The sequence below is a fragment of the Anabrus simplex genome, chromosome 6, assembly GCF_040414725.1.
Source record: "Anabrus simplex isolate iqAnaSimp1 chromosome 6, ASM4041472v1, whole genome shotgun sequence".
Taxonomy (NCBI): domain Eukaryota; kingdom Metazoa; phylum Arthropoda; class Insecta; order Orthoptera; family Tettigoniidae; genus Anabrus; species Anabrus simplex.
Window position 1 is genome coordinate 335,454,243 of NC_090270.1, and position 24,230 is coordinate 335,478,472.

Below are 24,230 nucleotides of genomic sequence, written 5' to 3' on the forward strand. Positions count from 1 at the left end.
GTAAGCACTTAAGTCTTCAGTACTAGTCTAAACCGACAAATGCCGTGCTCCCTCATGTGGGACCAAACTACAAATGCCGTTTTTACTCTATTGAATGTCCTTCTCATCAGCAAGTTAAAATGTTTCCTAGTCTTTTCTTCTTTATTAAAGTTCTTCGCAGATGAATTCAGCTTAACTTTTAAAGGTACAATGGTTGGAGAAGAATGGAGGAGGATAGGTTACCTAGGAGAATAATGGACCCTGTTAGAAAGAGTAACAGAAGTAGAGGGAGACCAAGATGACGATTCAGTTTCTAACGATTTAAAGATAAGAGGTATAGAACTAAATGACGCCACAGCACTAGTTGCAAATAGAGGATTGTGGCGACATTTAGTAAATTCACAGAGGCTTGCAGACTGAATGCTGAAAGGCTTAAGGGTCTATAAAGGTGTGTGTGTGTGTGTGTTTTCTTACCAACAAAAATTACTTTTAGTAAAAAGTTACAATTACAAATAAAAACAACTATAAATGTAATTCAATTACTTGTACTCAGTTAGTTCCCAACTCTGCTTACTTGAATGTGAAGAATCATTTTGGGAATCAAACATTATCAGACCAATACACCATATTTGGAACTTCATGTTGCTTAGGAGCTGCCATCACGTATCAGTTCAGACGAGGAACGTGAGCTGTTGGCATTAATGTGTCGTGTGCATGAGCTAGAAGTCGAGAAGATGGCCCTCCAAAGTGAGCGTCTCATCAAGCAACACGAGCTGCGTCGGAGAGACATCCTTATCTTACGTTACGACCGGCAGCGGCAACTCTGTGAGGAGATTATCACTCGGCAAAGACAACTTATGGAAGGTAAATCTATATAATGTATCAATTTAATTTATTTATACATTAGTTATTATAAAGTGACTCAATTAATAAATGTCTTAGAAATAGTTCTCTTAACTCATTCCAGTCTAATTGTGAGCTTGCAGTGGCCATAATGTTGTTCATGACGTGCTGCAAGCATAGCCCATAGGAAGGTTTGACAATTCACTAAAAATCAAGAACAAGCTATACACTCATTCTGGAAGCTACATCATGTTTCTTCATGTATTAGTTACAAGAGTATCTCAACAGATGGCAGTATTATCAGTCTAAGTCAGAGAATTTTTTATATTTTCGACGAGTGTGCATTATTAGATGTTGTCACTCAATGTACTCTAAAACATGGTTTCTCCTGGCAAACACATGCTTTATGAAAGTGATATTTTCGATATTTTATGTAATCGTAATCACTCATGTCTGAAAACAAAAAAAAACAGAAAACTTTACTAATATGCGGACATTCTTTTGTATTCACGCAAATGTGAAATGCATGGGAACATGGTGGCAGGCTGTAAAACGAATTCCAATCATAATGAAATGTAAGAAGTTGTTTTGAATTTATATATGGATGACAATAATATCATTCCATTTGTGAATTAAATTATAATTACATAACTTCAATATCATCTTCACTCTGAGTATCTTCGCTAATATTGCTTTCCAAACCACTGTCATCACATAAAAATATATCAATAAAATTTCATAAGAGCTCCCATTTTCGTTATAGTTATTACTATTATTATTGAACAATTTTTTTAATATCATTTTCATTATTTTTGTTGTTCTGTAATTGCAATGCACATGTTACATGATCAAAATAGTGTAAATATATATGGCAGTATTTTAGAAAACTCTACTTACTTACTTACTTACTTACTTACTTAGTAGACTGTCAGATTTTTTCAATCAGTCAATACTGATCTGCATTTAGGGCAGTCGCCCAGGTGGCAGATTCCCTATCTGTTGCTTTCCTAGCCTTTTCCGAAATGATTTCAAAGAAATTGGAAATTCATTGAACATCTCCCTTGGTAAGTTATTCCAATCCCTAACTCCCCTTCCTATAAATGAATATTTGCCCCAGTTTGTCCTCTTGAATTCCAACTTTATCTTCATATTGTGATCTTTCCTACTTACGCCATTCAAACCTGTTCGTCTACTAATGTCATTCCACGCCATCTCTCCGCTGACAGCTCGGAACATACCACTTAGTCGAATAGCTCTTCTTCTTTCTCTCAATTCTTCCCAACCCAAACATTGCAACATTTTTGTAACACTACTCTTTTGTCGGAAATCACCCAGAACAAATCGAGCTGCTTTTCTTTGGATTTTTTCCAGTTCTTGAATCAGGTAATCCTGGTGAGGGTCCCATACACTGGAACCATACTCTAGTTGGGGTCTTACCAGAGACTTATATGCACTCTCCTTTACATCCTTACTACAACCCCCAAACACCCTCATAACCATGTGCAGAGATCGGTACCCTTTATTTACAATCCCATTTATGTGATTACCCCAGTGAAGATCTTTCCTTGTATTAACACGTAGATACTTACAATGATCCCCAAAAGGAACTTTCACCCCATCAACGCAGTAATTAAAAATGAGAGGACTTTTCCTATTTGTGAAACTCAGAACCTGACTTTTAGCCCCGTTTATCAACATACCATTGTCTGCTGTCCATCTCACAACATTTTCGAGGTCACGTTGCAGTTGCTCACAATCTTGTAACTTATTTATCACTCTATAGAGAATAACAATCATCCGCAAAAAGCCTTACCTCCGATTCCACTCCTTTACTCATATCATTTATATATATAAGAAAACATAAAGGTCCGATATCACTGCCCTGAGGAACTCGCCTCTCAACTATTACAGGGTCAGACAAAGACTATCTGGTCAACTCTTGTTCTTTTCCGACCCAGCAGTATTAGGTTTTCGAGGCCTAGGGAGTCTTTCACTGTCACGCCGATATCTCCATTTTTCGATTTCCCCCATTTTTCTTCTGTATGTATGTTAGTATTTAGCCCGATCCTCCACAGGTCCGCCAACAGCTGTCATAAACAGCCTAGGTGTCACTGAAGACGCATACTACGGAAATGAGGAGTGATGTAGTTTCCCAATGCTTTCCTCACCGAGCCAGAAGTTGCTATTACATATCAGTCTGCCAAGCCCACTGAAATGCATGCACCAACTGACCCTATGAGCAACATTTTCACACCATTCATAGCAGGGACTGGCTGCAGAATGAATGGCATTACTAGCATCGCTCATACCTCAGTCACTTTCATATTGTCAAAGCCAAGGATAAGACAGAGACAGATCAATGAAAGTAACAAAATTACTCTAGCCCATACCAGAAGACATAGTGCACTGTAAACACTAGGTCCTGCCAGCAAAGGCAATGTATTGCAATAATATTCCTTTAAACAATGCAGAAAATGCAGAAATATTATTAATATTAATAATATTATTAATTGGGCTTCGATATTTAGGAAAAGTCATATTTTTTTCTTTGTCTCTATTTTCTTGCTTGATTGGATTTTGGTGCAAATCAGATGATTATCATCACAATTGAGTGATTTTTATTTGTCATATAGATACATATTTTGGCTACATTTTGTCATAAGGTCATATTTTGAGCTATTTTCGTAGAAACGTCACATTTTGCTCATATTTTGGCAGTTTGGCAACAGCCGTAGCTGTGCAAAATCATCGTCAACTTTCCAAATGAGAACTAGTATTCAAAAAACTGCTTTTCTGTATCACATCTGTAGTGAATTCAAGTGGAATACTCTGCTTTTTCTATCAAGATTGCGCAGGAATTGTTTTCCAACAGTTTGTCAGAAAGTCTGGCAAATATTAAGTCAAACTTTGAAATTATATAGAGTGCAATTACTCGTTTAGAAGCTGCTAGCTTAGAAATTCATGCAAGTATTGAAATTGTGAGAAGTGTTGAACTTTCAGCACAACAATCATATGGAATAGTTGGTGTCAGTGTAAAACGGAAACTTCAAAACGTTCTTAATCGAAGTAACGGTTTTTGCCGTGTGTGCAAGATAAATGATGTTCTTAGAAGAGAAGGTACCAGTACATTTCAAGATGAGTGCATACTCGACAGCAGTGTTTTAATATTATTTAAATATGCACCAATAACATATTGTGACGTTGAAAGGAGCTTCTCTTCTTATAAGAATGTGTTAAGTGATAATCGGAGGTCTTCCGCGCCTGATGTTTTGAGGATGAATCTTGTCACACACTTCAATATCACCCGCGGAGAAGAATGAAAAAGTTGTGTGAGTTTGCACTATTTGCCCTACTGTAATGTATTGAAAGACATCTACTTAATTCGTTTCGTGGTGCTCAATTTAAACTTCAACGCATCTGAGTAATATTAATGCAATCTGGGCTTAAACATTCCAAAGTATTTTTGAAAAATAGAGTGGTTTCTAGTTTTCTCGTATTTCAAACCACCAATGAAGGGTGCAAACATGTTTTGACTTTTCAGATGTTGTGTGATCTGAACTTAGTACTGTACAGGTATGTATTCACAAATGTTTGATAAGTGAATCGAGAACAATATACTGTAAATAACTGCTAAACATGTATATTCAGAAAATTAATATGAAAGTAAGAATAAAGTATTTAATTAACAAATATGTATCAAAGAAGTTGCCATTTTGATTTATAACTTATTTAACAGTAGTTCTCTACCCTGAAAATCATTGTTTCAATTTCTAATTCCTTCTTTGAAAATTCTGTACTCTAGGGCCTCAGGCCAAGAGGTTTTGAGGTATGTGTTCAGTACAAGATGGTTGGAACAAAATGTTTTGTGTATATAGGGTTGTTGAAAACAATGTGAACCTGGTATATGAGTGTTGGAGAGTAATAATAATGTTACTGGCTTTACGTCCCACTAACTACTTGTACAGTTTTCAGAGAGGTACTGGAATTTAGTCCCGCAGGAGTTCTTTAACGTACCAGTAAATCTACCAACGTGAGGCTGTCGTATTTGAGCACCTCCAAATACTACCGGACTGAGCCAGGATCGAACCTGCCAAGTTGGGGTCAGAAGGCCTCAACCGTCTGAGCCACTCAGCCCGGCATTAGAGAGTTGGGCACATTAATGAATAATTTGAAAACAATAATTCGATATCTCGTGCCGTTGTTATTTTATCAGCTGCTGAAGTTAGCCAATCAGATCACTTCATGGGCGAATTCAAATGGGCTTCATGAGGCGGTGCTGCTAAACCTGCACGTGGTGCGATCCGATTGGCTAACTTCGGCAGGTAATAAAATAACAACGGCGTGAGTTATCAAATTATTGTTTTCAAATTACTTATCAGTATGTCCAACCACCTAACACTTCTTTGCCCAGTTCACATTGTTTCTGACCACCCTGTATAATGGTGCATAGTGAGCCATATGGTGACAAGGTTATCTCTTCATGAATAACACCATGGTGGCATTTAATTCACTCCTTTCACCATTAACACCTATAACACACTTTAAAATTGGTCCTGATAAAATTGAACAAGTGAAACAGTTTTGCTACCTAGGAACGCTGATCACAAGTGGAGATCGGAGCATATCAGAAGTCATGAAAAGAATAGCAATGGCAAAGCGAGGCTTCCAAGATAAAAAGTATCTGCTGGCCAACAAATATATAAATACTCAAACTCGGAGAGCTTTTGCAAAATCCTTTGTATGGAGCATGCTTCTGTATGCTTGCAAAAGCTGGACATTAGGAATGCAAGAAAAGAAAAACTAGAGGCAATTGAAATGTGGATCTGGAGAAGAATGCAGAGGGTAAAGTGGACTGAAAGAAAGAGCAATACAGAAGTCATTAGAGAGAGGAGAAGAATGGAATCTGTTAACTGAAATTGAAAAACGGAAAATAAAATTTATTGGTCATATTCTGCAGCATGAGGAGTTCGTTTGTAACATCATTGAAGGAAGAATTGCTGGAAAACAAGGAAGAGGATGACCCAGAGTGTCTTATTTCAAGAACCTGCTTTTGAGGATGAAGTGCAAGACCTACACTGAGTTGAAAAGACTGGCTCAAGATAGACATCTGTGGCTGCGGTGACAAGGCTTAGCCTTTAGAATATAATGATGATGATGATTCACCATTATTAGAATTGTTATAGAGTGAGCTGGCCAAGAGGTCCGGGCCATGCAGCTGTAAGCTTGCATCTGAGAGATGGTGAGTTTGAACCCAACCATTGGCAGCACTGAAGATAATTTTTTATGACTTCCCATTTTCATTCTTCTTCGTTTTGCCTCATGACTGAGGCGTCGTGACTATCATAATATTCAGCTCTCTAGCCGATGAACCATACTCCGCCATTCTTCCCTATCTAGAGCTTTCAATGTGGTTACTCTGAGAGAACACTGTAGGGGGCCGTTCACCATGTCAATCCATCGCGTTGGTATTCGTCCTCGTTGTCTGGTTCCCTGGACTTTGCCCTCAACAATCAGCTTTTGTACACTACCATCTCGGCGCATTATATGTCCAAAGTAGCGTACAATTCGTTGAGAGACCTTACACGATAGACGAACTTTTATCTGAAGTTGGTTCAGGATTGATGTGTTCGTGCGATGAGCTGTCCAAGGAATCCTTAACATTTTCCTCCAGCACCACATTTCAAAGCTTTCTATCTGTTCACGATCACGTTTGAGGATGGTCCACGTCTCTGCGCCATACAAGAAGACTGAGAAGACTAGAGATTCAACGAGCTTCTTTTTTGTCTTAATGGTTATATTGTTATCTTTCCAGATCTTCCGCAGACGGATCATTGCTACCTTTGCTATTTCAATTCTGCGCTTTATTTCATCTTTGGAACCACCACAATTGGATAGTAAGGAGCCTAGGTATACATACTGATGTACAACTTCACACCCTCCAATCTGTTTGATATGTGGACTGTTGTTGTTCTTACGATCAACAATCATGACTTTGGTTTTCTGTCGATTTAGGCGTAATCCAATTTCTAGGCTTGCTTCCTCTACTCTCTTGATCAGCTCTGTCAACTCCTCTTCAGATGATGCTATCAAGGTGGTGTCATCAGCAAATCTCAGATTGTTGATCTTGCATCCCCCAATGGAAAACCCTTTGTCCCAGCCTTCTAATGCAGTTCTCATTGCATATTCACCATAGATATTGAAAAGTAACGGTGACAGGATACATCCCTGGCGAACTCCAGCCCTTGTACGAAACTGCTGAGACTGTTTGTTTTGAATCTTCACAGTGGCTGTATTTTCCTTATACAAGGACTTGAGGAGATCAATTAAATGGAGTGGCAAACCCATGTCATCCAAAGATGGTTCCATTTTCATACCAGATACATTAAATGCCATGGCTCTACCTTAATTAAGGCTATGGATACTCTCCTTCCAGTCCTAGCCCTGTGCTAACCCCCTCTTGTCAAAACCGCGTCTGAGTTAATGTGAACAACACTAGAGGGCCGATGACCTTCGATGTTAGGCCCCTTTAAACAACAAGCATCATAAAACACTAGCCACCAAGCAAATTAGCTGTAAAGTTAGGAGCACGCAGCTGTGGGCTTGCATTCAGGAGAAAGCGGGTTCGAATCCCACCGTTGTCAGCCCTGAAGATGGTTTCTTGTGGTTTCCCCATTTTTCACACTGGGCAAATGCTACGGCTATACCTTGATGCAAGCGTAATGGACTAGTATAACTTGGAAACAATTCTCTAACCCATGGGTAAATAATGGAAATATCAAGCTTGATGATGATGATGATGATGATGATGATGATGATGATGATGATGATGATTATTATTATTATTATTATTATTATTATTATTATTTTTATGACTTTGTGAAGTGTGGCTATAAAGTTGTTTACATCTATTATTATTATTGACATAGCTATGTATGGACTTTATTTGGTATAAATCGTGATCATAATATTTGTGACATTATGTCATGATACATTTGCTGTATGTATATTAATATGAGTGTTTTTAATGTAAGAAGACATAATGAATAGTATATAATTTATTATTACCTGTAAATATGATGTATAAATCCAGCGTATTGTTGTGCAACACAGGGTAAGATTCCAGAATAATACATCTTGCCAATAGAATTGTGTAGAAAATTCCTTTCATTGTAAACAGGCTATTGGAGACTCTTGAAATTACGAGAAAACATGTTGTGTCTTGTTCTTCTAGAAGCCTGGCCAGCCATTGTATATAAAGAGGCAGTGTTGGGAGTTGAGTTGAGTTGTTTAGTGAGACTTGTAGTGGAAGTCGTTAGTCAAGTATGTGAACTTTGTTGGGTTGGTAGTTCGTTAACATGCAAGTGTTGCAGTCTTCTTCTGCTTCTTCTTCATAGCAGTGTTTTGTTCAAGAGGGCAGTTACGATGTGTGTGTGTGTGTGTGTGTGTGTGTGTGTGTGTGTGTGTGTGTGTGTGTGTGTGTGTGTAATTTGTAAATAAAACTGTACATAATCAACAGCATTTCATGTGTGCGCCTTTGTAGTTGCAACAACCTTAACACATTCACTCCCAGCTCCCTATGCGGGTATTTAATCGTGCAGCCCAGCCAATTTTAGATGCCACCCTGACCTAAATGTAACACACTCCTATACTATAAACCCTGAGAATTTGTACATACCTTCACAAGATGATCCAGTATGATTCTTTACTTGCCATGACTATTCATTGTATCACTGAGCGCCACTCAAATTCCAACCACACACTCCAGAGATCTTGGGACTGGCGCGTGTTTATTTAGCACAAATCCCATATTGCAGTAAGTTACCCCAAGCTGTAGTAAAGCATTCATCTTCCCACATCTAGCGGCAAACTGATCTACTGTGTCATCTACCAAACATTTGAACATAGAAAGTTCGTGCAAATTCAAATCCGACTAAGGTTGGATATGGTATTTTACACACATGAATCCTAATCCAGCCATGTTCAGATATAAGTGTGGATGTGTTATTTAAGGCTACAACCTCTACCTTCCCAATCCTTTCCCATCCTTCCATCGCCGAAAATCTTTGATGTGTTAGTGGGACATTGCAAAAGTAGCAAAACAGGAAACACAAACCAAAAAGGAGAAGAAAAAGAAAAGAAGTGATTGTGGTTTGTTCTGAGGAAAAGAATTGGATTTCCTTGAGATGTAGAGTAGCTAGGCAGTTTGTCTCATTTATTATCATTATGTGCTTTCAAAGTTTATCCCTTTGTTTGTCCAACCCTTGTCCCGTTTCTCTACGAGGTCAGGTATGACATGAGATGAATCTGTCATGGTGGGATTTTATGACTGGATGCCCTTCCTGACATCAACCTCATCAGAGGAGTTAATGGTATGAAATGAATGACGTGATATGTGATAGCAGGAAGGGAGAGGGTGAAACCCGGTGCCAGCACATAGCCTACTCCTGTCAAATAGCACCAAGGGATCTGCACAAGGCTAAATGTCTCCATCCGAGGGATGGATCGCCATCAACAGCGTCATACGCCCTCACTCCATACGAGCACTGCAGAGAGGTTTGGAATTGAATCCAGGCTTTTGGCACGCAATCTAGTGATTAGAAATTGTATACCACCACCTCCCCTACCCTGCCGGCCAAAGTTCTGATGGTGAAAATTTTTTCGACCAACGGGACGCGAACTGGCTAACCTCTGTGTTGGACCAGGCAGGCTTTGAAGTTTATAACTGTAACATGCAGCAAGGCCAAGTCACAAAACTGAATCCTAGCTCAGTGTTATTAGAGTATACTGTAATATTTCATGTTTGGGATATTTCAGAAGAATTATCATATTGTACTTTTTTACTTTACTTGATTGCAGAAGGCTGTCTATCGTTACCACCAGACCTGCAAGAACTCTACCGACTATATCAGCGGGAGATACATGCAGCTACATATAATGAAGCCAGCCCTGTCTTGCAGGTATACCACAAAAATCTAATGAATTTCATTTCACGATATACACAAGGAAATAAAAATATTGAAACAAGAAAACTGTAAAAGGAGGTTTAAAATTTACAAAGTTCATGCTTTGATCAGTTCTTGTACAAGAGTTTTTAAAAGAATTACCTTCAAGTAATTCATCCTTAACCCATTAGTCAGATTTGGACATCAATGAGTTGAACCAGAAAAGGTGAAGAAAGAGAGTGCTGTAAATTTAAATATCACCCTCACAAAATGAATATAAGGGAACTATGGAAATTTTTGCAAATACATAGAGATACACTCAGTATTCTATGAAAAATATCCATCAATGTATACATAAATTCATGTGGTGCAGTGTTCATTCTGGCATACCCCCATTAGAGGTGAGCTGCTTGTAACTTATAACCATATGCTAGCCAACTAGTCTGTAATTTCAGAGGTCAATTTTTGAGTGTAACATAAAGGCAGTTAAAGTTTTTCCTACAAATTTGTTGTCATTAGTCACAAGCATTTGTAGCTTATATCAGTTCTCCATATTTAGATATACAGTTGTCCAACTCAAATATCTTCTGATCTGTGAAAGATATAGATAAACATTCTGTTTTCAAGTTCCTAAATTGTATTAAGGGGATCATAAAGTACACAAGAACCTCATTTATCCGGATTAAGTGGGATCGGAACTGATCTGGATTATTGAAAATCTGGATAATCTGAAAAACAAATACAGTACATGTTATATTATTTATTAACATAAGTTGTGCAGTAATACCTTTTTTCAGTTGTACAAAAAAAATATAAGAACACTTTTCTTACACTTACAACTCTGTTTTATGCACTAAAATAATGTGTACATTTTTTTTCTGTTTTAAATTTGTATAATGTTTGTGCACAGCACGGTCATGAAGACATTTTACTAACAACAGTTCTGCCGGTGTAGTTTTAGTCTAAGATTCTAAATAGGCCATCAGTTTATCCAGCTGCACTGTTGCCTCTCCATGAGTCATTGTTTCTTCTGATGGAGCGCCAGTTTCATTTCCGAATTCACCATCAGTGAATTAGTAGTGTGTTGCATTCAGAAGAGCATGGGTTTGAATCCCACCTCGGCCATCCTGGGAATGGTTTTGTACAGTTTCCCATTCTCAATTCCAGGCGAATGCAAGGTCGGTACCTTTGATAGACCGTGGCTAAATTACTTCCAATTTCTTCATTTGACCACTGAATATTCATCATCATCTTGAAAACTATGTCAAACTTGAATATGAGCCAGCTAATAAAAACTGGAACTCATGTATTTTCTGCAGTTCTGAATAGTATTCCTGATTTGTAGATTGATGAAATAAATCACTCCACTGGGAATCCATTTCCCTGAAGAAAAATCTACCACTTTGAACATCTACACTTTCAGAGCTTGATATTAGTCAAGCAACTTAACGTCATCTGCTTGTCCCCTCGTGCACTTTGTGCAAGAAAACAAATGATCAAAATGGAGGAGCACAGGAGCAGTTTTTTTTTACTTCATCCATTGAAAAGAAGAAAATTCTTGCACAGGCACTTCCACATCTCCAAGTAATCTATCAGTACGATAAGAATTTTTAAAAATAAATGCCTTGATCAAGCTGGTGGAGGTAAGTAGTATTTGTTTAATGTAAAAGTTAAGCTTCAGATTAAATATAACATTGAACAAATACTGGTTAAATCCACCAACTTGACAAAGGCACTTTTTTCTTATCCTTATCATTCATATTTATGTCATTTACAAAAATAATGGAAGTTGGCACCACTGTCTGTTAACTGTCCAAGATTGAGTTTTTCTCTTATCTTCAAGTCTTTGCTGAAGTTATATTTGGAGAATCTTTTCAACTAAATGCTGCTCTTCTGTGACATTAAACAGTGGTAAGCTGCTTGATTTCTTTGAATGAACTTTGTTCCAGTTATTTTCTATTGCTGATATAGAAATTCTGTATTTCTGAGAAGGTTTTCTAAATAACAGATTACAGCACTTGATAGAAGCAAGTGTTTCCTGTAGAGCTTGCTGTGAATAATTGGCTGACAGGCTTTCTCTTATACTTTCGTGATATGTCCAAACTCAGAACAGATTCCCCTGTTAGGAGCAGTTAAAGCAAAAAGTAAATAAGAACAAATGAAAAGTTAACAGTTAAATAAAACAAATTTACAAAAAATTAGGTTCATCAATGCTCATCGTCCATAATATAAGGAATATAAGGAAATAATATATAATAAATAATAATAATAATAATAATAATAATAATAATAATAATATAATATAATATAATATAATATAATATAATATAATATAATATAATATAATATAATATAATATAATTAATAATAATAATAATAATAATAATAATAATAATAATAATAATAATAATAATAATAATAATAAATAATATATAATAAATAATATAAGGAAAGATCTTCACTGGGGTAATCACATAAATGGGATTGTAAATAAAGGATACAGATCTCTGCACATGGTTATGAGGGTGTTTAGGGGTTGTAGTAACGATGTAAAGGAGAGGGCATATAAGTCTCTGGTAAGACCCTAACTAGAGTATGGTTCCAGTGTATGGGACCCTCACCAGGATTACCTGATTCAAGAACTGGAAAAAATCCAAAGAAAAGCAGCTCGATTTGTTCTGGGTGATTTCCGACAAAAGAGTAGTGTTACAAAAATGTTGCAATGTTTGGGTTGGGAAGAATTGAGAGAAAGAAGAAGAGCTGCTCGACTAAGTGGTATGTAATACCAATATAAATGGTCCGTTATTGGACATTATAAATTTTCCAGCTAACTCATTCCTGGCTGCCAGCGTTTCGCCCTCGTGTGCTAGGCTGGGCTCATCAGTTGGTACCTAGCACACCTACCAAGACGCTGGCTAGTGCATACCGGGGAGGCCACTGCGTAGGCTAATTGTAGCCACCGGCAGTGCCAATGCACTATGAGACACTTCGTCTCATTATCAAAAATTGATGCCTGCTTGGCCATCAGATGATTAGATGTTGATTCCCATAGTGAATCTGAAATATTTGTTCCGAATGAGTAAATTTATAATACCAATATAAATGGTCCGTTATTGGACATTATAAATTTTCCAGCTAACTCATTCCTGGCTGCCAGCGTTTCGCCCTCGTGTGCTAGGCTGGGCTCATCAGTTGGTACCTAGCACACCTACCAAGACGCTGGCTAGTGCATACCGGGGAGGCCACTGCGTAGGTTAATTGTAGCCACCGGCAGTGCCAATGCACTATGAGACACTTCGTCTCATTATCAAAAATTGATGCCTGCTTGGCCATCAGATGATTAGATGTTGATTCCCATAGGGAATCTGAAATATTTGTTCCGAATGAGTAAATTTATAATACCAATATAAATGGTCCGTTATTGGACATTATAAATTTTCCAGCTAACTCATTCCTGGCTGCCAGCGTTTCGCCCTCGTGTGCTAGGCTGGGCTCATCAGTTGGTACCTAGCACACCTACCAAGACGCTGGCTAGTGCATACCGGGGAGGCCACTGCGTAGGCTAATTGTAGCCACCGGCAGTGCCAATGCACTATGAGACACTTCGTCTCATTATCAAAAATTGATGCCTGCTTGGCCATCAGATGATTAGATGTTGATTCCCATAGGGAATCTGAAATATTTGTTCCGAATGAGTAAATTTATAATACCAATATAAATGGTCCGTTATTGGACATTATAAATTTTCCAGCTAACTCATTCCTGGCTGCCAGCGTTTCGCCCTCGTGTGCTAGGCTGGGCTCATCAGTTGGTACCTAGCACACCTACCAAGACGCTGGCTAGTGCATACCGGGGAGGCCACTGCGTAGGCTAATTGTAGCCACCGGCAGTGCCAATGCACTATGAGACACTTCGTCTCATTATCAAAAATTGATGCCTGCTTGGCCATCAGATGATTAGATGTTGATTCCCATAGGGAATCTGAAATATTTGTTCCGAATGAGTAAATTTATAATACCAATATAAATGGTCCGTTATTGGACATTATAAATTTTCCAGCTAACTCATTCCTGGCTGCCAGCGTTTCGCCCTCGTGTGCTAGGCTGGGCTCATCAGTCGGTACCTAGCACACCTACCAAGACGCTGGCTAGTGCATACCGGGGAGGCCACTGCGTAGGCTAATTGTAGCCACCGGCAGTGCCAATGCACTATGAGACACTTCGTCTCATTATCAAAAATTGATGCCTGCTTGGCCATCAGATGATTAGATGTTGATTCCCATAGGGAATCTGAAATATTTGTTCCGAATGAGTAAATTTATAATACCAATATAAATGGTCCGTTATTGGACATTATAAATTTTCCAGCTAACTCATTCCTGGCTGCCAGCGTTTCGCCCTCGTGTGCTAGGCTGGGCTCATCAGTTGGTACCTAGCACACCTACCAAGACGCTGGCTAGTGCATACCGGGGAGTGTCTCATAGTGCATTGGCACTGCCGGTGGCTACAATTAGCCTACGCAGTGGCCTCCCCGGTATGCATCTGATGGCCAAGCAGGCATCAATTTTTGATAATGAGACGAAGTGTCTCATAGTGCATTGGCACTGCCGGTGGCTACAATTAGCCTACGCAGTGGCCTCCCCGGTATGCACTAGCCAGCGTCTTGGTAGGTGTGCTAGGTACCAACTGATGAGCCCAGCCTAGCACACGAGGGCGAAACGCTGGCAGCCAGGAATGAGTTAGCTGGAAAATTTATAATGTCCAATAACGGACCATTTATATTGGTATTATAAATTTACTCATTCGGAACAAATATTTCAGATTCCCTATGGGAATCAACATCTAATCATCTGATGGCCAAGCAGGCATCAATTTTTGATAATGAGACGAAGTGTCTCATAGTGCATTGGCACTGCCGGTGGCTACAATTAGCCTACGCAGTGGCCTCCCCGGTATGCACTAGCCAGCGTCTTGGTAGGTGTGCTAGGTACCAACTGATGAGCACAGCCTAGCACACGAGGGCGAAACGCTGGCAGCCAGGAATGAGTTAGCTGGAAAATTTATAATGTCCAATAACGGACCATTTATATTGGTATTATAAATTTACTCATTCGGAACAAATATTTCAGATTCCCTATGGGAATCAACATCTAATCATAAGTGGTATGTTCCGAGCTGTCAGCGGAGAGATGGCGTGGAATGACATTAGTAGACGAATAAGTTTGAATGGCGTTTATAAAAGTAGGAAAGATCACAATATGAAGATAAAGTTTGAATTCAAGAGGACAAACTGGGGCAAATATTCATTTATAGGAAGGGGAGTTAGGGATTGGAATAACTTACCAAGGGAGATGTTCAATAAACTTCCAATTTCTTTGAAATCATTTCGGAAAAGGCTAGGAAAGCAACAGATAGGGAATCTGCCACCTGGGCGACTGCCCTAAATGCAAATCAGTATTGATTGATTGATTGATAAGAACAACACCAAATTATATTAACCTCTTATGTGAGCATTAAATCTGCTTCAACAGCAAAGTGCGAATGTACTATAATCGAAAGGTGTGCTAAATAGCTAAATACAACAGCACATTCCAGACCAGCAGCAAATGAAGGCAAAAAAAAGCCTCATGCTTTAATTGTAACATTGTGGCATGTCTTATCATCATTTAGACCTAATATGTGACCCGTTGCGAGGAAAAGGATTGAAAGTTGGCAGAGGAAATTTTATAGCACAGCTGAACAAATGTGTCTGGGGTATAAAAATTGCATTTCTGTGTTTTGACTTCCTGCACTACTTATGGGTCTTCATAACAAACTAAGTTAAGCAGCAGTTTGAGACTTCACCACTTAATGTCATGAAAACTTTGTATAATTGGTAATAAGATTGGTGAAAACTGTAATTGTGTTTTACTCAAAATACAGTTTTCTTAATATCAACAGTCAATAATTAATATCCTCTGAAGTATTGCACCTATAAGGATGAACTCTATTTAAAACACTCAGTATCTTATGGAAATTGTAGAACCACAAAAATATTTTTTTAAATTAAAATCTGACTTTAGATCCCGTTCTGTGCAACAGGTCACATTACACAAATGTCTGAACTTTCAGCATCATCTAAATGCACCCAGTTTGATGATACCACAGTTGTTAACCTGAATCATATGCTATGATTACAATGCAGCCAAAATCAAGGACAGCCTTTGATAATTACTGCCATTGACCCATTCTTGAAGCAGTAGGGAACCATCATAAAGATATCATCAAGGATGTTGCTGACTCTTTGAATAGAGATATTTATAACTGATGGGAAGCCCATGGTAAAAATGATACTTGGACTACTTATGTCTACTTAGAAGTGTTAGCTAGTTATAAGTGTAGATTAAATTTTTCTCTCAAAATTTTGTTTTCACAGATGCTAGTACAATCATTTATTGCTTATATCATGTACTCACCAGATTCTCTTGACTGATAGTTAAGATGACATCCCTTGTAAACACTGTAGCCAAGTACTTTCAGAGGGCAATGATATGGAATATAGATTGACAAAACCAACACACATTCTTTAACAATTTGATGAAATGCAATGTCGTATGGCTTTAGTGTCGGGATATCCCAGGACGGGTTCGGCTCGCCAGGTGCAGGTCTTTCTATTTGACGCCTGTAGGCGACCTGCGTGTCGTGATGAGGATAAAATGATGATGAAGACAACACATACGCCCAGCCCCCGGGCCATTGGAATCGACCAATTAAGGTTAAAATCCCCGACCCGGCCGGGAATCGAACCCGGGACCTTCTGAACCGAAGGCCAGTACACTGACCGTTCAGCCAACGAGTTGGACAACAATTTAATTATTCCATCTTTTAATGTGATCAAAAACTGAAGAATGGAATATTAATGAATTATTTACAATGCCAGGAAAAGAAATTAGTACACCCTCTTAGAGTTTTCCAATTCACTCAAGATTTATTGTTGAAAGAGTGCATATGGAGTACATGAAATCATTATATTTACAGATCAATAGCTCAAGCAGTACAGAGGTAGCAGGTGTCGATCCATGCTGAAACACCCATACTAGTATGTGGTGTATCCTCCATGGACAGCAATGCAGGCACTGATTCTGGCATTCATTCGATCATACAGATGGCGAATACTATCTTGGGATACATTATTCCATGCCTGTTTGACCTGTTCACGTAGTTGTGCAAGAGTTTTGAGTTGACGAGTCTCACGTGTCAGTTGTCATCCCATCATATTCCACACGTGCTTGATTGGAGACAAGTCCGGAGATCATGCTGGCCAGGGGAAGTTGCTTCACATCTTGCAGAGCACGTTGAGTTTCACGCGCACTGTGTGGGCGAACATTATCTTGTTGGAACAACACATCACCTTCCTGTTGCAAGAATGGCATTCTGAACGTACAGAGCGCTGGTCAGTGTTCCCTCCACAAATACCAAAGGTGAACGAGAGTTGTAGCTTACCGGACCCAAGAACATAAAGGGCTGGGGTGGGTCCAGTGTGTCTTGGATGAATGCACTCTATGAGACAGCGCTCACCAGGTCTACTTCGTATGCACAAATGACCATCACTTGCATGCAGGCAGAATGGTCTTTCATCGTTGAAGACCATGGCCCTCCATTCTATCTTTCAAGTGATCCTCTGACGGGAACAGTTGAGCCATGCACGTCGATGCTGTGGCGTGAGTGGAAGATGGGCTTGAGGTGTGCGTGCCCACAGTTCCACTCCTAGTAACCGGTTGGCAACAGTTCGTGTTGACACTTCTGGGCTCACAAACCCTATCTGTGCTGTGGTAGCTGTACGATCTGCCACTGCTGCCTTTACAATATGATGATCTTAGCGGACGTCTGTGCTGCGTGGACGTCCAGAACCTCCTCTACGAGTGTGAGAATGATCACATGATCAATGCAACCAGCATCATTGCACAACTGATGCAGCACGTCCAACTTATGTGGCAATTCTCCAGAAGGACCATCCTGCTGCTCGGAAGGCCATAATTTGACTCTTGTCAAACTCGCTCAAGTTGGCTGTAGGAAGCACGAGTGCGTCTCTGTGGTATGGTGCCTGTTTGCTTCACACTGAGCCTTATGGCTGTAAACATTCCTTATTAAAGGGTACACACAGATGGTGCTCTGGCAGCAATGTCACTACGCTATCTGTTGGTTGATGACATTGAAACTATTATCAATATCTACTGTCCCTCAGGTGACATCTACCGTCATGGGTTCAAAACCGAAATCGTCTTTCCAGGTGTACTAATTTTTTTTTTTCTGGCAGTGTATATCTTATTTAGCCTTCGTTAAAATACACTAGTAGTCCCTGTTCTGTAGGGCTCTTATCATGCCTTATAATCCAATTATTGCAAATATTGTTTTGAAACTAATGACAATGCTGTTAGAGTTGGCTTACATTTTTATGGGGAATTACTCAAAGTTTTAAACTACTAGAATACAAAATGGAAATGTTTTCTAATATATTTATTGTATGCTCTGCTTTATCTAGCAAGGTGTTCCATTCAGCAGTTATTCACGGATCAAGGAAAAACTGCCACCAATCAGCAAGCAGTAAGTTTTATTATTGTTTGTAATATTTTATATTAACTTGTACTTTCCAAAATAAGATGATGCCTAAAAACAAAATGTACAATTAAAATATTTCATTATTAAGAATTATCAAGTCTATGATCATAATACTGAAAGATGCCTTCTGACAGTTCGTAGAGGGAGGTTGTTGCCTGGGTGAGGAGAAGGGAGTGGCAGGTACGGTTGGCATGATAACGTGGATGTGCCCACTGCGATTACCATGGAATTAAGCCTGCTGACCGGCTTGTGTTGCTTGGTCTTGTCAGACCTCGCACTTCTGAGTTATGTACTACAGAACACAGCGGTCTGAACAAAGAAACAAGCAATCTGGAAGCGAAGGGAAGGAGAAAGGAGTGCAGGAATGCTGCAACACTGTGCAATGCTCCTCCCTCCAGCACTACCTGTCAAAACACTTCTTTTATATTACGGGTATAGTTATACGGCTGATTTTTCTAAGGAGTTCAGTGCTGATTACCTAAAATGTTGTAATCCCATAAACAGAGTTTATACAGGGACAATAGACTGGACAATACAACAGGACAAGACAGTATTTTCCTCGTGTGCACGAATGATCCCAGGACAGGACAATGACTAAGGTAGTGTCTTGTGAGTTAGCCTCGCTTCCTATCTGTCGGGACAATGTCTTACTCCCCACCATTGCTCTTACTGTCCTCTCCTCGTATGAATGTGCTTTGGACAGAACAAAAAGAAAATACAGGCCGTATACAAAGACAAGTGTTCGTCAAAATGCCACCAAACTAGGATTACGACTTAAATTCCAAGTTCATTAGTGGAGAATATAGGAATAACAATGTCACAAAAACATGATTGGAAAAAAATAGAAGACATGGCTATTAGATTTCGATTGAAAAGAATGAAAATGAGGATCCAAAGCCCCAGGTCGACATACTTGATAGAAGTAAACAAGAATACAGGGTTCTTATGCGATCTGGGGCTGGTGCACACAGCGTGTAGCCTCTAAGTCAAAAATACCATTGTTCAAAAATTTTAAAAATTTTCTGTTGACATCCTCATACATGTTTTGTATTACTGAGGACCTTCTTCTAATTCCTTTAATAATAAAATAGATTATCCTAATGGAAAAGAGCATGTCATTCATTTCCATATCCACAGTCTTTTATTATTTTTGGTTAATTCATATCAGATACTTCTGCATACAAAATATGTATTCATGTACTTCAATTTCCTTGAATCTGTTTTGCTGAAGTATGAACATTGTCTTTTCTTGTCCTGTGCAACTGAACAGTATAGTCCTGTCCTACATATTGTCCCTGTGTAAACTTGGCTTTAAAATAAATTGGCACTATCAAGTCTCTGAGTTGTAATTAACTGGTGAGAGTGGGAATGATACAGACATAAAACTGACAAAATGGACCTTGTATAAGAAATTGCTCAGATATAGAATTTTAAGATAAAAACATTGTGGCTTTTATGACGTATTGATCGTCAACCAATGAAGAAATAGACGCCACAGCCCTGATGGACCTAGGCCTCCAAGCAACTGCTGTTCAGCACGAAGGCCTGCAAATCATGAGAATGCAGGATCAGCACAACAAATTCTCTTGGTCTTTAAATCGCGTCTTTCTAGGCTACAGCTGCTGTCTGTCAGATAGCTCCAAAATTGTCCTCATATAGTTTTAATACCTGGGAAGCTATGTTACCAAAGATATGTACTGCTCAAAGGAGACAAACTCCACAGTTCTAGCCCTTTAGACAAGCAACTCAATATTGAAAACATCCTAGGGATATGAGCTACGAACTTTAGGTAAATAAAATATAATAAAGTATGAGAATATAAATTACAATCCTGTTCTTAATCATCGTTATCCAGTCGATTAGATTAGCAGTTTGTCTTTATCTACCACTACGAGCACCAATGTAAATCGATGCAAAGTTTTACTTAAGCCCTTATAACTACATTCGGTGTGGACATTCTTCAAAAATCAAAAAACACCTGTGGGTATTGAACCAAGGAACACATTACAGAAAGCATTATGTAAATAAGTTAATTTGGCTTGGATTTTAATAAAAAAGAAAACAATGGTAAAGAAACAAGCAATTTTAGGCTGTTTTACCAGAACTGCATTTAGGCCAGAAGTGATTTCTGAATTTTTTTTAAGTTTGATAGAAGTATCCAATAATCACGATTTGAAACCTTTCTGGACCCTTTTTTTGTAGTACAGAGAGCCCTACTTTGTCTGCTAAGAAATGTTTTCAACACTAAAATTGCCACAGCAAAGGAATCATTCTGCAAGAAACAAAGGCTGATGTGTGGACAGCTGAGTAAAGATCTAAAAAAGAGACTGGAAAAATGCTGTGTTTGGAGTGTGTTAATGTATGGAACAGAAAGGAAGATAGAAGCTTTTCAAATGTGCATTACCGGGTGAGTTGGCCATGTGGTTAGGAGTGTGTAGCTGTGAGCTTGCATCCGGGAGATAGTGGGTTTGAACCCCACTGTCAGCAGCCCTGAAGATGGTTTTCCGTGGTTTCCCATTTTCACACCAGGCAAATGCTGGGGCCACTTCCTTCCCATTCCTAGGCCTTTCCTATCCCATCGTCTCCATAAGACCTATCTGTGTCGGTGTAAAGCAAATAGCAAAAAAGGTGTGGATTTGGAGAAAGATGGAGGGGGTAAGTTGAAACTCGAACCAGCTCACATATTCAGGTAAAAGTCTCTGACCTGACCAGGTATTAAACCTGGGGCCTCCAGGTAAGAAGCAGGCTTACTACTCCTAAGGCATTGGGCTGGTTCATCAGTAAATAAATTTAAAAATTAAGTAGATAGGTTGTAGAAGAAAAGAGGCTTATTTAGGCAAGGCTACAAAGATGCACTTTTAGTAGATTACATCGACTTTCCAACACCCTCACTAAAAAAGAAAAAATTAACTAAATCTTAATTTCCACTTTCACTTTTATTAATCCATAGATACATGCAGCCTCACATTGTAATATTGCGGTATGATGATAAACAGGGTTAAAAGTCAGGTTGTGAGTTTCACAAATAGGAAAAGTCCTCTCAGTTTTAATTACTGCATTGATGGGGTGAAAGTTCCTTTTGGGGATCATTGTAAGTACCTAGGTGTTAAGTACAGTAGAACCTCGATAATTCAAAATCAGTTGATTCAAAAACCTGCCTGATTCAAAGAAACTCGCGTTCCCAGAAACATGAGGTATGGTTTTGCATGTTATTTAAATTATTTAATTTGAAATACAGATAATTCGTAATTCAAAGAACAATGTCAGTCCCATTACTGAAATTCAGACTTTTAATTCAAAAATGCCTTTACGTTGTAAAAAAAAATAGTATTTTGCAGAATAATTGAAATTCAAAATTTATCTACGTCATGATAGAATGCGCCTTCCAAACGTGCACTTTCACTCACTTTGGTGTGTCTACAGTGTGCTTCATATTTGCTAAGTTTGAGTGAAATCGTAATTCTTTTGTATTCAGCGTTAGCATGGTTCATCATGCATTCAACACCCCAATGTCAAAAAATGATTTGTACATCAATTAAACACCATCAGAAACATATTCAAGGCCAACAGATATCTTGTAATTCCACAATATCATGTAGCAGGCAGTGCGCAGAGAAGCAGAATCCGCGAACACTGGTAATGCTGACAGTTGGCGAAAAAGCTCATACAATCCATTAGTACACACAGAACAATATTGTCAATGCCGATGAAACTCCAATGTTTTTTTAATGCCGAGCCTGAACAGACTTATGGTTTTAAAGGAGAGAAGTGCCAGCCAGGAAATCGTACAAGGGTGGGGTCATTGTACTGAGATGCAATCCACACACCCGGAAGTGAGAGACTTTGACGCAACCACCACCCTTTCAAACTTAAACACACTTGATCTATATATCAAGTTCATTCTAGAATCATAAACTGAATATGAAATCAATTTTTAGACAACTATCTCAAGACACCACAATTCCCTTAGCTACAAAATTTATAGAAAACCTACACAAACCATAAACACCATTCATCAAGACTCTTTACATTCACAAGTCCACAAACGTGCTGCATACTACAGCATGGTTCATCGTGCATTCAATATCCCAATGTCAAAAAATCTTGTACATGAATTAAACACCATCAGAAACATAGCCAAGGCCAATGGGTATAGTCAACATCTCATTGAAGGAATAATAAAGAAAGTCAGACATCGACTTTCCACCACCCTCATTAAAAAAAGAAACTAACAAAACCTTAATTTCCACTTTCAGTTTTATTTTTTATTTTTTTTTGCTAGGGGCTTTACGTCGCACCGACACAAATAGGTCTTATGGCGACAATCACTTTTATTAATCCACAGATACATCAGATTCTACAATTTTCAAAAACATGATGTAAAAATATCTTTTAAAAGAGGCAATAATAATGCATCAGATTACACAACACAAACTCAATTAATAATAAATTCTATAGATCAGGTGTTTGTATGCTTAAATGTAGTAGCTGTCTGTCGACCTACCTCGACCAAACAGGTAGCAACTTTGACACGAGGTACTTAGAACATATAAATTCAGGTAAATATAATAGATTTTCAGCTATGGGAAATCATATGATGGACTCGTACCATAAATTCACGAATATTGCTCAAGATCTTAAAAATGGTTAATAAATGGCTCTCTGCTCAGTATCTTTGAGAATTGTTTCATCCACCTGGATCAATTCTTTAATACCAATTTCAACCTTAATGAGATATCAGAAAAACCAAACCCTTTATATGATCTATTAATTCCTATGAGGCGCGCGGCTGTGAGCTTGCATCCGGGATATAGTAGGTTCGAATCCCACTATCAGCAGCCCTGAAGATGGTTTTCCATGGTTTCCCATTTTCACACTACCTTAATTAAGGCCACAGCCGCTTCCTTCCAACTCCTAGGCCTTTCCCATCCCATTGTCGCCATAAGACCTATCTGTGTCAGTGTGACGTAAAGCCCCTAGCAAAAAAAGAAAATTAATTCCTATTTTCAATAAAAAGAAATTATGTACTCTAAACCCCTTTCTTTATTTTTCTCCAAATTCCCTCGAGCAATCACTCACCATTCCACATCCTTCAGCCTCAACTTAGGCTTTTTTTTTTTCATATTGGTAACAAATGGACTTTCCCATCAACATCATTCTGTTCACACATGTTTCAGCTGAGCTGAGTTCTAGAAGATTCCTCAAGTGCTGGTATTTTAAGTGTTTCAGCTGGACTTCGGTGAAGTGCATTCTTCAAATTGGAGGAAGGCTGAGAGCTTGCACAGGAGGTGTGATTGTGATGAGTGTTTGACATCCAAATCTTTACTTGTCTTGCAACTGAATTTCAGCAACACATGCTTGCTTCATAAATTTTATCTATAATTCATATCTTGCCTTAACTTTTATTGATTTTGACTGACCGAAACTAGTTTCAACAAATATATGTAACTTCTTTAAGGTTGCAACAAATAGTATTGAATAGGTGGAAACCTTCAGCTTTTGTTTTACATTAGACTTCCTCCCCTCATCATAGGAAAGTTGGAGTAACCACGGTGTTTTAGGGCGTTTCCATGCAAGTACAAGGGATCTAAAAATGCAAACAGTACAGTAATCCAAAATATAAAGCATTTGCACAGGAGAGCCAGCATAATTTGTCCTCATCTTTGAATCGTGTGTTTTTTCTTTCATTGTGTGAAATTATGTTTGCCAGCGATTTATCCAAGAGTATTTTTTGAATAATGTAAATGCACCTTCTTGGATACATTTCAGAACTAGGTTTTTCCATTGCATATGAAAAGTCTAATGTGTGAATCAATGTGATTACATGCATTAACGGGTCGTAGAAGACTTTGTGATGCAGCAAGAGTTG

General features: G+C 38.6%; 1 protein-coding gene across 1 annotated transcript in view; it reads left to right on the top strand.

Annotated features, from left to right (window-relative positions):
• Window positions 1-24,230, top strand: part of LOC136876016 (kinesin-like protein KIF19) — a 379,867-nt gene that overhangs the window by 336,533 nt on the left and 19,104 nt on the right. Inside the window, exons 12-14 of the mRNA XM_068228307.1 lie at window positions 630-843; window positions 9,679-9,779; window positions 18,285-18,346. Coding sequence (XP_068084408.1) covers window positions 630-843; window positions 9,679-9,779; window positions 18,285-18,346 — 377 coding nt within the window. The remainder of the gene's footprint in view (window positions 1-629; window positions 844-9,678; window positions 9,780-18,284; window positions 18,347-24,230) is intronic.